A 12,664-nucleotide genomic window follows, 5' to 3' on the forward strand; every position below is an offset into this window, starting at 1 on the left:
GCCTCCAAAGCCAATATTTCCCCCTCCGCGCCCTTTTTTCCCTGACATGCAACTCTTTCTTTTCCTCCATAGGAATACTGTCGGACTCCGGGGCTGCAGAACGCGGGCCCTGCTGATGGTGGAAAAGACAACTCCTTAAAGATGCCGAAAGACACCGTGACTCCCGAATAACGCGTCGAGCCCTAGGTATATATCAAGTTTTTCGTGACCGAGGGAAAACCAATCGAGACCGAAATGAAAGCGAGAAACTACCCACGCACAACCGCCAGTTCATCAAATCCCTTGTTCATTCCGTAATTGCGCCGCTTACAAATTCGAAAGGGATGACGTGGAATCAGACATTGTGACCGTCTAGCCCCAAACGCTAGCAGGAGGCTGGCTCAGGCCCGAAGACTGAGGACCCCACACACCGTTTCCGCGACCCCAGCCGCCGGGGGAGGCCAACGGGGTGGTCGATCTCTTCGAAGACGAAGTCGAAGCTCCGCTCGGGGTTCCTGTAGGTCGCGTGCCAATGGGAGCAACTGCTTGAGCTGGCTTGGACCCAGCCGGTAGCTCCTGTCGCGGCGGAGAGCCGCCGGGCGACGAGTTATTAGTGCGGGCCGCGGCCTGGCTCACGGCCGACTCGAACGCGCTCTTGTTGCTGTTGGACGCGTTGGGCTGGGGGCTCGCGGTGCTGCCACCACGAGAGCCCTGGTCACCCGGGGGACCGGCGATGGGACCGGGGCCGACATCGGTCGCAGAGACGGGCGTGTGGGCGTCACTGTGAGGAGGCGGGCCACGAGTCGCGTCGTATGTCAAGGGCGACTGTCCACGCAGGCTGGACGGACCGCTGTGGGTGGGGACGCCGGGGCGCACGACTCCGTTCTCATCAACGTAGCCTCCCTTCTCAGCAAACTGGCCCTCGCCGTACAAGGCGCTCCGCTGACGAGCGATCAGCTCACGAGTCTCCTCCTCGGACATGGCTTTGGCGCCGTAGGGAACCTCAGAAACGAGAGCTACGCACACGGTTGGTTAGCATGGCTTCCTTCGGAACCTCGAGGTACTACGGGGAAGGGGGGTGGGCGATGATCTGATCAGGATAACATCTTTCGACAGTAACATGACGGGGCAGCAGGATGCGCATGATGGTGAAACCCCTCGGCCTGAATTATCTATTTTTTCTGCATTGCTGGTTTCCCCCCTGGCATATGGAGTTTGTGTGTGCTATACAGAAGAGGGCGGCCTACTTCGTTGGTATTGCTGCTCAGTGTGCAGGTTTCGCAGCTCCCGCTCCCGTTGAGCGGCCATCCTTCTCTTGGCCTGCATCATCTGTTCCGCGTCGTTGGAGCCGCGGGAGGGCTGGTGGCGTTGGGAGGCGTAAAAGTTCTGGAGGTTCGAGTTGGGGTGGCCTCGGGCATCATCGAACTGGTTAATCGAGTGCGGTCGGGGACCAGGACCGGCTCCGGCTCCCATGCGTCCAGCTGCGCAAAACGAGTTAGTGCCGGGAAGGCTGCGGTGATGCCCGCCAGTTGCGAGCAGACTTACTGAAGTCGAGGGATTTTCTGGCGGGACCATGGCCGGCGGGACCCATCTTAGGACCACCGGGGGTTGGGTACTCACGTCGACCGCCCATTCCGTACGACTTCCCGCCCTTGGCAAGATTATCGTATGCACGATCAACCTCTGTAGGCCTAGCAGTCAGTGTCCGTACCACATCTAAAAAATACAAATCGTCAGCTAGGCCCTGCTGCGCGTGACGCATGCCAGACGCGTGTCCCCGAGGGAGAGAACGGAGCCAGGTTCCCGTCTGCCACGCGGCGAAGGATCAAAATAACCTACCCTCAAACTGGTAGAAGAATGCGAAGTCGTCCTGAGGCGTGGGGCCGCTGGCACCTGTTGGCGAGAACCTCGAGTCAATTCCGGCGTCCGGCTTTGCGATTTGGTGCTGCTGCGACAACTGGGCCGACTCACCAGCACGGGCAGGAGGCGCTTGGTGTTCCCAGTTGTTCTGGCCGGGATTGGACCACTGCGGGTTGTTCTCGTAGTAAGACATGGTGATGGAGAGCTGTGTTTGACGTTGTCGAGGTGGGAGGCTACGGGTACTGTCCGAGGAATCGAGACGGGTAAGCCGCGACTAGGTCGGAGAGAAGACGTCTGTGTCTGTGTCTTTCCGGGGACGAAAAAGAGTCGAGAGATTAGTCGACGTTTACTCTTCTCACGGCGACGTTTTCGGGACCAAAGGCGCGGTTCAGTAAGCCTTGGGGGTTGGGGGAGAGGGACGATGTCGCAAAGGGATGGGTTGAGAGACGGGCGCCGTGGTGTCAGGGGAGAGAGGCCAACGGGAGAGACAGGGAAAATAAAATTTTGGGTAATGGGCGGCGGCGCGGTTAAATGTCTCGCGGCCTTTTTTTGCGCAGGGGTTGCAGCGGGCTTGACAGGGAAACCACTCACCAAAAGGGAAAAGAGGGACGGGGGTGTTCTTCTCCAAGTCGTCGCGCAACCTCGAGGCAGGCAATGGGCACCCTTTTTCTTCTTCGGTCGGTGCGGTTTGCAGTTTGCAGACGGAAACGAAAGAAAGGGGTGAAAGAAAAAAGACCTCCGGGTCAGAGAGGCGAAGAAGAGCCTCTTTGCAGTGATACTCGAAAGGCAACTTGGTCAAAGGTGGCGGTGGTCGACGTGTGCGTTTTGTTTGGGTGGTGGGAATCCAGCCGGGTCGCAAGAGCATGCGATGGCGGAAACGAGACGACGGCGAACTAGCGGGCCGAGTCGGACGTCTATGCGGATACCTAGGCTATCTATGGGTATTAAGACGCTGCGGCCGGTTTGAGTGAGCAATGTCTAACGTCGGATGTAGAGCTTCGGCGAATGGTTTATTGCGATGGTTGTCACTCGAGTCGAGTCGGAACCCGTGGCAAGGCGGCGGAGAAGCAGCGATCAGGGTAGGGCAGGGAGGAAGCCACAAAGAGAATGATGATGATGACTTTTGTTGTGTGTTTGGTTTGCTAGTACAACCGGTCCCGGGTGGCAGGAATTGAAAGAGGCGAAGGAGGTGGGAGAGCCCCAAAAGAGAGGTGGAGGGTCAGAAAAATGGGTGGGAGGAGAAATGGACGAGGGGTGGCAGCGGGCAGCCAATGCAGCGAAGCCAATCAGTCAGTGAGAGTGAGGTACAGAATAGGTACTGTACTCTGCACCTACGTGAGGTACCTAGGTAGGTACAGGTAGGTAAAGGCAACCACTGTTAATGGGAGGCTGGCTTATGCTGTACGTACTGAGGTGTCTGCTGAGACCGGGTGGGGGAGGATGGTCCGGCAGCAATGGAAGTTGCCAGCCAAGGAAGAATGAAGTGGAGGAGGGGGAAGAAGGAGAATGCCAATGTGAGGTAAAGGCATCCGTTCTTCCCACCTGGGTAGTGAGTACGTACCTGCCTAGGCACCTAGGACCAGCAGGGAGTGTTGAAGGTGTCAACTGGGAAGTCAAAGAGCATCGGCACCCATACCTACGTCCGCGTTTCGATACACATCACTTGGGCAAGGCAAAGTCAAGTACCATCACAGCTTACCATGATACTTCATTACAACTTGCTCACTTCGGGGTGTTGTACGCGCAAGAAGACGAAGCGGCAAGGGCAGATGGAAGAGACAGAAGAGAAGGGAAACGGTGTGTGTGTGTGTGTGTGTGTGTGAGTGAGAGAGAGTTGTCAGGTCCATTACTGGACGGCAAAAAGCGACCGGGGAGCGACTGGGTTGAACCAAAAACTGCAGCTGCAACTGCGACTGCGACTCAGAATCTGGGACCGCCCGAGGGTCAGGGACGACACTGGACTTCAACAAACGGGACGCTAACGAGGCAAGGACGTGAACTCCAGCGCCGGGAAGCAGGAGCACGGGGTGGGGGTGCCCGAAATCGAGGCAGGTAAAGTCGAGTCGTGGCGAAGGGGAGACACAGATACGGATACAAGAATCATCTCATCTTCGACAATCCACACAACATGTGAGTAGATACTGCAAGGCTCCATTTCATACTTCGATCCGCGGAGAGGCAGCCTGTCGTGGAAGCCGCCGTGACATACAGTCGCACCCCTCTACTTGTATGCGTCCTCCCTTTCCCTCCACGTCCTGGAATTCCCCAAGTGTCTGGCGATTGGGTACTCGCCAACACCCAACGCCGCACGAGGGAGGGAGTCCGCAGCACCAGCAAGGCGAGACGACATGAGACGAGACGCTGCAGACCTGGTACGCACCGGCCCTCTGACAGTCAGCACGTTGCAGATGCTACGGGCACATACCCGCCATCTTGCCTGTGTAATAAGTACTCTCCCTCTCTCTCCACGTCTTCATCAATATCTAGACTGCACCCGAAACAGCAGCAGCAGCAGCAGCAGCAGCAGCATATTGCAACCAAGTAACCAAACTGCAGACAAGGCGCAGGCGGAACTTGGAGGCCATATGAAGGCAAGTTAGGGACCAGGGGCACCCTGACAACTGTACTACATTATCTCGGTGGAGTGGAGGAGAGGGACGAACTCGAGACGCGGAGGGCGAGCCGAGGGAGCTTGTGGATGCGATGTCTTTCGCGTGTCCGTCTCTCTGGCACATGCTTCCGTGCAGAATACTTTAAATGTTCGGGCATTTGCAAATACGTGCAGTTTAAAAGAGATGGTGGGGGGTGATGGAAAAATAAGCTGTCTCGGGAATAATCTGGATGTGACATCGCGTGGGCAAAGATGCCATCAGTCGAAGACAATCTCTGCGTGCTCCGCGATCCATCAGCAAACTTCTTGAGCGGATGTACTGCTTCTGCACATTGGACTGGGCGTCGAGTTAAATGTCGACAAACGGTCCACTCAATGCTGAGCAGCCCGAGAATGAAATTGGCAACTCGAAGAAGATGAAAAGAGAAACGAACCTGCATGCATCCTCCTTTTTTCCCCCTCTCCTTTTCTATTCTTTTCGGCCCTACGTCACGCCTTGTTCTGTGCACCAGCGCCAGCCTTGTCCTATCCAGTATTCAAACAAGAAAGCAGTGATTCCATCGCTGTAGGTTGTCGTCATTGGTTGAGGTTCGTGTGGGCAAACCACTGCCACGACAGAGGCAAACACGCACCGAGATCATCAGTATAAAAACACAGTACGCAGGACAAAAAAGATTGCGGGCTACGTACCCCACGGCCCCCCCCCCCCCAATAAATCTCCATCCATGCGTTAGCGCCGTTTCGACTTCACTGTGCCGGTACCTCTCTGCGTCTTGGGTTCCTGCCCGCGCCGCTCCCTTTCCTTCTCCTCTCGTTTTTATTTTACCTCTTTCTTGTTATCTCTCTTTTCATTTTCTCCCTTTTCTGGTAGCAGCGTCCACGTCATCGGTATACAAGCCAGCAGATTGAGGGAGACGATATCTGTCTCGCTCCGCTAGGTCGTCGGCGGGTGTACGGATACAACACTCTTCGTTACTGCACCTGTGCCCGCAACCAAGAGATAATCTCGACAGCCCGAAATAACGACTGGGCCGTTCGTGGACCAATGCGTGGGGAGCACCCCTGCTAACCACTTAAACATCCTGTGACCCACCTGCGCTAAGCAGGAAGAAGTACCCATGTGCCATGCTCTTTCCGCGATTGCCATTGCCATCGCCTTCTCGTGTGGGGTACGTACCTAGGCACCGCGGCATCGTCCATTCTGCTTTTCGACAACTTGTCCTCTCGCCGCGGTAGGAAACACTTCTGGTTTCCAGAACGCGCACACCAGCCAGTAGCGGACAACACAAAATCTTTCATTATGTTCATCGTCCACACACCATCAGAAACCGCCAAATGCTTCCGGCTTGGCCAGCTCATTCCACCAATCCCGCTCACTCACTCGCACATGCTATGACTCTACTACACCGAGCAAGACGAGTTGTTTCCCTTGTTTTGAGATGCGGCCCGCTTCATACCCGTGGAAGTGTCTCGTACGTTTCGTTTCGTACCTACTTATTGTCTGTTTCGCTACTTTGGCTAGAAGAACAAACATGCAGCGAACATACAGCAAGCCACCTTCGCCAATGCCGCCATCTATAGTGTATATCTGCATCTGCCTCCCTTCCCATTTCAAAGGGCAAACATTTTCCTCGAGGTCGGGGCCGAGACAACTCCCATCAATTAAACCCTGGCGTCAAGAGTGGATCGTAGATCTGCTCTTTGCACGTTCTAGCCGGATTGCAGGCAATATTGCGCCGTTCATCTTCCGCGAGCCTGCAGAAACCCCCCTATTTCCTATTAGGGGTCATCAGCTATGTAGGTATCTAACTGTATGTGTGTACAGATACGTATACACGCACACGATGACACCGTCTACAAGGCCCCAACGAAAGTGGCATCGATCGCGTCGGTGATTAGCATCTGTGTCGCCGTCTCCTTGGACGCATCTAGCCCCAGCGGCTACTCGCAGCGTTGGGGCCAGTAGTTACGTCAGCTGAAGCTGCAACCCGCTTCTGAGGATGCCATTTGGTCGGTTGACGTCTCATATGATCTTGCTCTCGGATCACTTCATCAATTCAGTTACGCTTTTCTATTCCTGAGTGCTGCCTCAGTCCCACTTCCTGAACAGGTACAGGCCTTAGACATGTGTTCAACCACTTTATCTCACCATCATGTCTTGAGTAATAACTAACAACTAATCAGCATCAGCTCTCGACAAGGGTGTTTTCCCCTCTCGACAACCTTTACGGCCATCGCCACATACACACTGTATACGTCGCGATTCTGCCGTGGTGTACCTAAGTAGGTTGAGACGCCCGTTTCATTCACCTACACCAACTGCGACTGCAAACTGCAACCGAACACTACCGCTCCAGTCATCCTGCGATGCTCTTCTGATGTTGAGGATAGTTTGGACTACCAAGTAGAAGAAATCGAAATCACCATCCCCGCAGTGCTGGTTGTACGAATGATCACCGGACCAAACTCGCGCCGCGTTCCCGCACAGGTCGTGCAAGTACAGGAACTCGCGGACGGTGGGGTCTCGTCAGCAACGGGACACGGGAACGATCCCACCTACAAACTTCCTTCCCGGAGTCTCTGTACCTTTAAGTCGAGAAGAGAAGGACAGAAAAAGCCAACATTCAGCGGCTGATCTTTGATATTGATGGGAACGAGTTTTGATCATTGCCATGGCCGCTCGGCCGCTCGGCCACGCGCTCCACGCGGCCAATCGCCAGTGTTCTGGAAGTGCGGACAGTTGTCGCCCAAAGCCCTGGCAGCGGCCGCCGTATCTCACGTCGTTCGGACTCACTCCCCTCTTCAGGTTCGCGCTGCAGCCCCCCGGCCCTCAGGCAGTCGGCGTCCCGACCTCTGGGGGGATTGCTTCGTGGCTTCCTCCCCCAATCTCGAAATGGTCCACAACTCGTCCTCCCCTGATCCTGGCTCCCTCAAGCTTTTACGATTCAAGTCACTGGCACTGGCACCTGCGCCGCCAGACTGTCATGAATCACCAAACCCGTGCGATGCGATCAGACCACTATCGCCGACACGAGGTGGCCCATATCCGCGGAGTCTGCCCGTCTTTGGCCTTGCTCGGTTGCTCCAGAGCCCAGCACCAAACCGACCTTGACCATGGCTGATCTTGATTCGGACCAACGTTCCGAGAGCCAGTGGCTGATGACTGAAATAAAGAAAGACAGAGAGGGACGGAATATGTATCCGTACAGGTGATTGGGTACCAAGTGCGGTCTGGAGCCCCAGTGTCGAACAAGTCAGGCAGTCCAGCTGCATAGAAAGACTCTTGTGAAGTTGCCGACGCCATTTAATTGTATACCCAGAGACGCAGTCAATTGCCACTGTGCCGTCATATCTGCAGCCTTTGCAGCTCGCAGCAGGTCATCCCACGTCGACATCAGGTCGCAGACCGCGAGAATGTCTGCTGCTTGTTCAGCTCGCTGAACCGTGAAGCTATGTAAGAAGCCACATTGTGCTCGGCAAAATGCCGGTATCCAGGGGCGACATGACTGGATGATGGAAGCTTGCCGATGTCTCTTAGCGACCGACCGACCCGTCGGCTATTGGGGCCCCTTCTTGGTGGGCGGAACGAGGCGTTGGTAGTTCTTGAAACTTCAATGGAACAGTTTCTAACTCTCTTCCTTCATCGCTTTGAGTCGGGAAGTGGGCACCTGGAAACATCCCTGAACCTGCTCCCTCGCAAGTTGCCAAGTTGCCAGCAACCTGTCCTGCACCTCTGTCTGGTACGACTTTTCCAAAGCTGAGAGAATTCGCCGGCAAGGAGAAGGGGCATTAGGGAGGCATGCAACGGCATCGTGTCCATCAGGGTAGACGACGCCCATCGTTGCAGCAATCAACGATGCATTTCCTTTCTACATCGCACCTCGAACAAAGCAGCTCACCTCGGTGATCGTCATGGCTCGGTAGAAAACCCGATTGCAGTTCCTTGCTCAAGGGGGCGCCGTGTACTTTTCCCGTCTGGCAACTCTCGCCGAACCTTTGATTCTTCCTCACGGGAAACGAAGAGAGGCTCGCCATGCTGCATGCTAGTCCTTGCTTGGTGTGTACAAGTTAGGAGGTGGTTTTGGCCGGTACCGCTGCGGCAAGATGGCCGACGTGGGGAGTGGGGGCAGACTCGACCGGGGGAGTCCTCGTACCGTGTCGGCTCTGGCCTCTCACACAAGAGACCCTTTCTCGGGGGGGGGGGGGGGGGGGGGGGGAGGGGGGGGGCACCAGCGCCACAGGCGCCTTTCTCGACCATGAACAGCTGGTCAGGAAGGAAGGGATGGGACCGTTCCAAGCCTACCACGCCAAACCCAGCTCAGCTGGTCGACTAAGTGAGTTGGCGGGCGAGGGCACCGTCTCCTCGAAGGACCATTGTTCCGACAATGCCGAGCGAAGCTGTTGACGCCCAGCCGTGCCGTTCACAACATGTTGCAACGCCGTCCAAGCATTCTCACGGGCACAGAAGCGTCCCAACCAGGGTTCCGGGGCCGACTTGAGCTGTGTCCTTCACACAAAACGTAACTGTTCCTCTCAGCTTCCACATCTGGTAACCTGAGCCAGTGCGCACATCTATCAGGCCCGCAAGCGTGGTGGCATGTCGGGTGCCGCAGGAGACCGCCGTTTTGTCAGTTGTTCGCCATGGTCACGCCCTACCTTTTTCTGCCGTAATTAGTTGCAGCGCGGATTGCAATCCGACTGACTTTCCCGATGGTCAATCACGATCACTGAGCACACGGCGTCCGCTGCCACCGGACACCGGCAAAGAAACCAGCAAACAGAACGACAGTGCCTGAGCCTTGAACCCAAAGATCATTAGAGCCAAGGGCAACGGCCTGACAAGGGAGGGATGACAAACACCAAGCCGAATCCGGGATGACATCCGGCGCAATGTTCCAACGGCCCATCACATCCCACTGTCGCTGACGAAATCCTGGTGACAGGCGGCCGGAACATGGGTCATATCCCGCTTGGCTGCTCTTGGACTCGCCGCCCAGAGACAACTCCAACAAAGCACTAATGCTGCATGTCACCAATTGCGTATCGGGGCTAATCTTCTGAAAGCGCTATGGTTCGGCGTTGTAGGACGCGACTCGTACGACACGTTGATCGAAATGACAGGGCGCGATCGTCAGCTTTCGGCTCGAGCTCTTGGGAGTCTGGATTTCGTCTGTCGGGAAAGCGCCTTCCCCGGTCAGGTCTTTGACGACGATGCTTCTTCGGCCTTGATGTACGGAAGGAACTCACCATCGTGTCGGGTGTCAGTTGGCCACTGGTTCGGATTGAGGCCCTCCAGAACCCGCCTGGCAGCGAGATATTGCCTTGGAACGACTTGAGCACGTCGGATGAATGGCTCGGGCTTCGTTCACGACGTCGCACTCAAGACCAGAGCATAAGTAAGATCTGCCATCATGCTCAACGAGCGTTCTTGGCCCGAACCCACCTCGAGACTAATGATCATCAAGATTCCAGGCTTCATTGTCAAAGATGTAGCCGGTCTGCGGTTGGTGTCGGGTTGGCCAGCGCTGCCTTACCACAGCACTGCCCCCGCAGCAAGAAGCAGCTCCCAAGGTTGCAGACCACGCACGCACGCCCACATGCAGGCTCTCTCACCATAGTACTAGGGCATCACATTCGGATGGCCACTCAGAACGGACCGAGCGTGGCACATGGCGTCCCTTCCAGCGCTTGCAGAGAGCCTGCGGGCCCGGTCAAGCTGGCACGAACGCACTTTGGCATCAGGATCCGATGGGGGAGGCATTCTGCCCACCACCTCGGCCCAGCGTCCAAGGCCTTCCAAGAATGAATGCTGTCTGCGGAAAGTCAAAAGGCGGGGGGTGCGGCCAGCGCATCGCATCGCATCCATCTCCCGGTAGATGCACCCACTTTACTTTCCCTCTGTGTCTCGACATCGGATGAACCCGGTTGATGACATGCTCCCTGATCGGGATGGTTTAGGTATGACTGGGCAGTTCCCCGCGTCAACTCTCGCGAGCACTAGCCAAATGCCAAGTTTACCTCTGTTGATTTTTGTAAGTGTGCGCGTGTGTGTGCCGCATGCATGATGCATGCAAGCGACTGCTTACGACCCTCACGAAGCCAGGCAGATGGACGGGCTGGACGTTGTTGGCGAACAAAACGAACCGTCTTGAACTTTCGGTCTGGAATCTGGACTCCTGGCTCCAGTCACGATTCTGTCTGCCAAACCAAGTTGGGCCGGGGCACCTTTTGTGCACTTGTGCCTGTTTTACGTGAACCGAGGGCTCTCGCTCAGCATTGCGTGTTGGCGGAATATCAAAAACATCACCGGCCCGCGAGTGGCAAACCATACCGAGAGCCTCAACTGTTTGGCGCCACAACAGCATCCAGTGACGTTGTACGGGCCCGCGGGGGCCGTCGCCTTGTCATTTTCGTCGTTCGACAAAATGAAAGGCTCGGGATGGCCTTGTCAGGCTCCCTATAATCCAGTGTCGACCGCGTTCTCGACCCCGGCCTTCACGGTCTTCGTGTAGACAGACACGTACCCTGGACCGGAGGCTCTCATTCCCTTTCACAGCATTGCTAGAGCAAGATTGCGTCTTGAATACCCGAGGATCTTTGCTCTGATGGTTCGGCTTCTCGCCGAGACTTCTGGAGCATCCTTTCTTTTTGCGGTAGACTTGTCGACTCCTTCTTATCATGGGCCAGGCTCGAGGAAATGCCCGTCGGGATGGATCACAGCTTTGGAGATTCTGAATCGGTGCTGATAGGCGCGATAATACTTGGCAGATATCGTAAGGAAGAACCAGAGCCACCTTGATAATATCAAGGGGCAGGGCGCAGATGAAGGGATTACTCCTTTCGATAGGGGTTGCCAAGCCACGGAGCTATACGGCGACTGAGGAGTATCGCCTCGCGAAGGTTCGAACAAGTCTGCGCATTAGTGTTCGTTCTTGTAATTAATGGGAGGATTGGTCTCGAGATGGAGGTCGCTCGCTTGATCTTCTTCCTCCTTCTGATTTTCTAGCGAGAACACCGTCGGGGCAGGAAAGATGATCTTTGGAGGGCTCCTTGGGCCCTTCACACTCAGCTGGTCAAGGTTCCAACGGTGTTGGGAAAGGGGTAGCGGCAGTCATTCGCTGGCCTCTTGTTGGCCTCTAGGGAGAGGGAGTAGCGCGGCGTTCGTTTTCGGTTCGGTACGGCCCATCCATGCACGGTGTTTCGATACAGGTTAGAGTTGCCCAGAGACTGCGATGAGACGACCGAGGGCTCTTGTCAAGCCAACGCTCCCATGGCACAGGGAGAACTGCGTACCCTTCCCTGTGACAGTCGACGCTATGGATTGAAGTGATTTAATCACCTGGCTAGACACGCCCCTAGTAAACGTTCCTGTTAGACGTCTCTGGACTCCTTCTCCTTGTAACGTCTTTGTTGTTTACAAGACGCTGCTAGGTAGTCGGGGATCATTTACGGGGTAGGCTTCAGGGGACCGGCGGCGGCAAACCTCAACGTGTAACAGTCACCGCCGGGTGCTGGTCTTCAGTCGTTCTGATAATGCTTTCTCTGGGTTTAGAATGTTGACTGTAGTAGGGACAACCTCCAACCTCCCACCCGATTGGCCCTCAGCGAGCTTGACCCCATGGTGCCAGCAACAGTTGCAGCAGTCTCCGTGGTAGTATGATGACCATCCATTCCCAATCAGGTAGGCTCACTTCGGAAAACAACCCGGCCGTCGTCTCATGATGGAAGGTGGAAGGTGGAAGATGTGCCCCCTGAGAGGTCATCAGGTAGGCTGTACCGTCGTCGCTTTGAATGGCCGAGTTCCAAACAAACAAGTCGGAACAGAGGCCAAAAAGATTCCTCATCGTAGGGAAACCTGTCCGCCATGTCACATCGGCATATAAAGCATCGGGTACCTGCTTCTCGCTTACCGTTTGTCCAGGGAGTCCTTGACCTGGCCTTACGTTTCCATACGCACGTGACAGCAGGAGAGCAGATCACACATCAAATGCCACGAACATTGACCGTCACCATATGCAGTAAGAGGTCGACAAGGAGCAAAGAAGAGAGAAAATAGTGAGTTAACAATAGAAAGAAAGAAAGAAAGAAAGAAAGAAAGAAAGAAAGAAAGAAACAAGGAATGCAAAGAGAAATGAAAAAAAGACGGAAAAAAAGAATACCGACGACGGGACTTGCACCCGCAACCTTTGGCTGAGCTCCGGATAGGAGGCCAAT

At 55.5% G+C, this 12,664-nt stretch overlaps 2 protein-coding genes across 2 annotated transcripts; one reads left to right on the forward strand and one right to left on the reverse strand.

The window, feature by feature from the left end:
- Positions 1–351: 351 nt before the first annotated feature.
- On the reverse strand, positions 352–2,032 carry CDEST_08052 (uncharacterized protein; the record flags this gene model as incomplete). The annotated part of the gene is made up of 4 exons (XM_062924211.1): positions 352–995; positions 1,227–1,460; positions 1,525–1,662; positions 1,819–2,032. The coding sequence occupies 4 exons, from the start codon at positions 2,030–2,032 to the stop codon at positions 352–354; spliced, it is 1,230 nt and encodes a 409-aa protein (XP_062780262.1).
- Positions 2,033–6,575: 4,543 nt separating this feature from the next.
- Positions 6,576–7,042, forward strand: CDEST_08053 (uncharacterized protein; the record flags this gene model as incomplete). Its single annotated transcript, XM_062924212.1, has 3 exons — positions 6,576–6,579; positions 6,641–6,737; positions 6,886–7,042. The coding sequence occupies 3 exons, from the start codon at positions 6,576–6,578 to the stop codon at positions 7,040–7,042; spliced, it is 258 nt and encodes an 85-aa protein (XP_062780263.1).
- Positions 7,043–12,664: the final 5,622 nt, after the last annotated feature.

This window comes from Colletotrichum destructivum, chromosome 5 (assembly GCF_034447905.1).
Source record: "Colletotrichum destructivum chromosome 5, complete sequence".
Classification (NCBI taxonomy): Eukaryota; Fungi; Ascomycota; class Sordariomycetes; order Glomerellales; family Glomerellaceae; genus Colletotrichum; species Colletotrichum destructivum.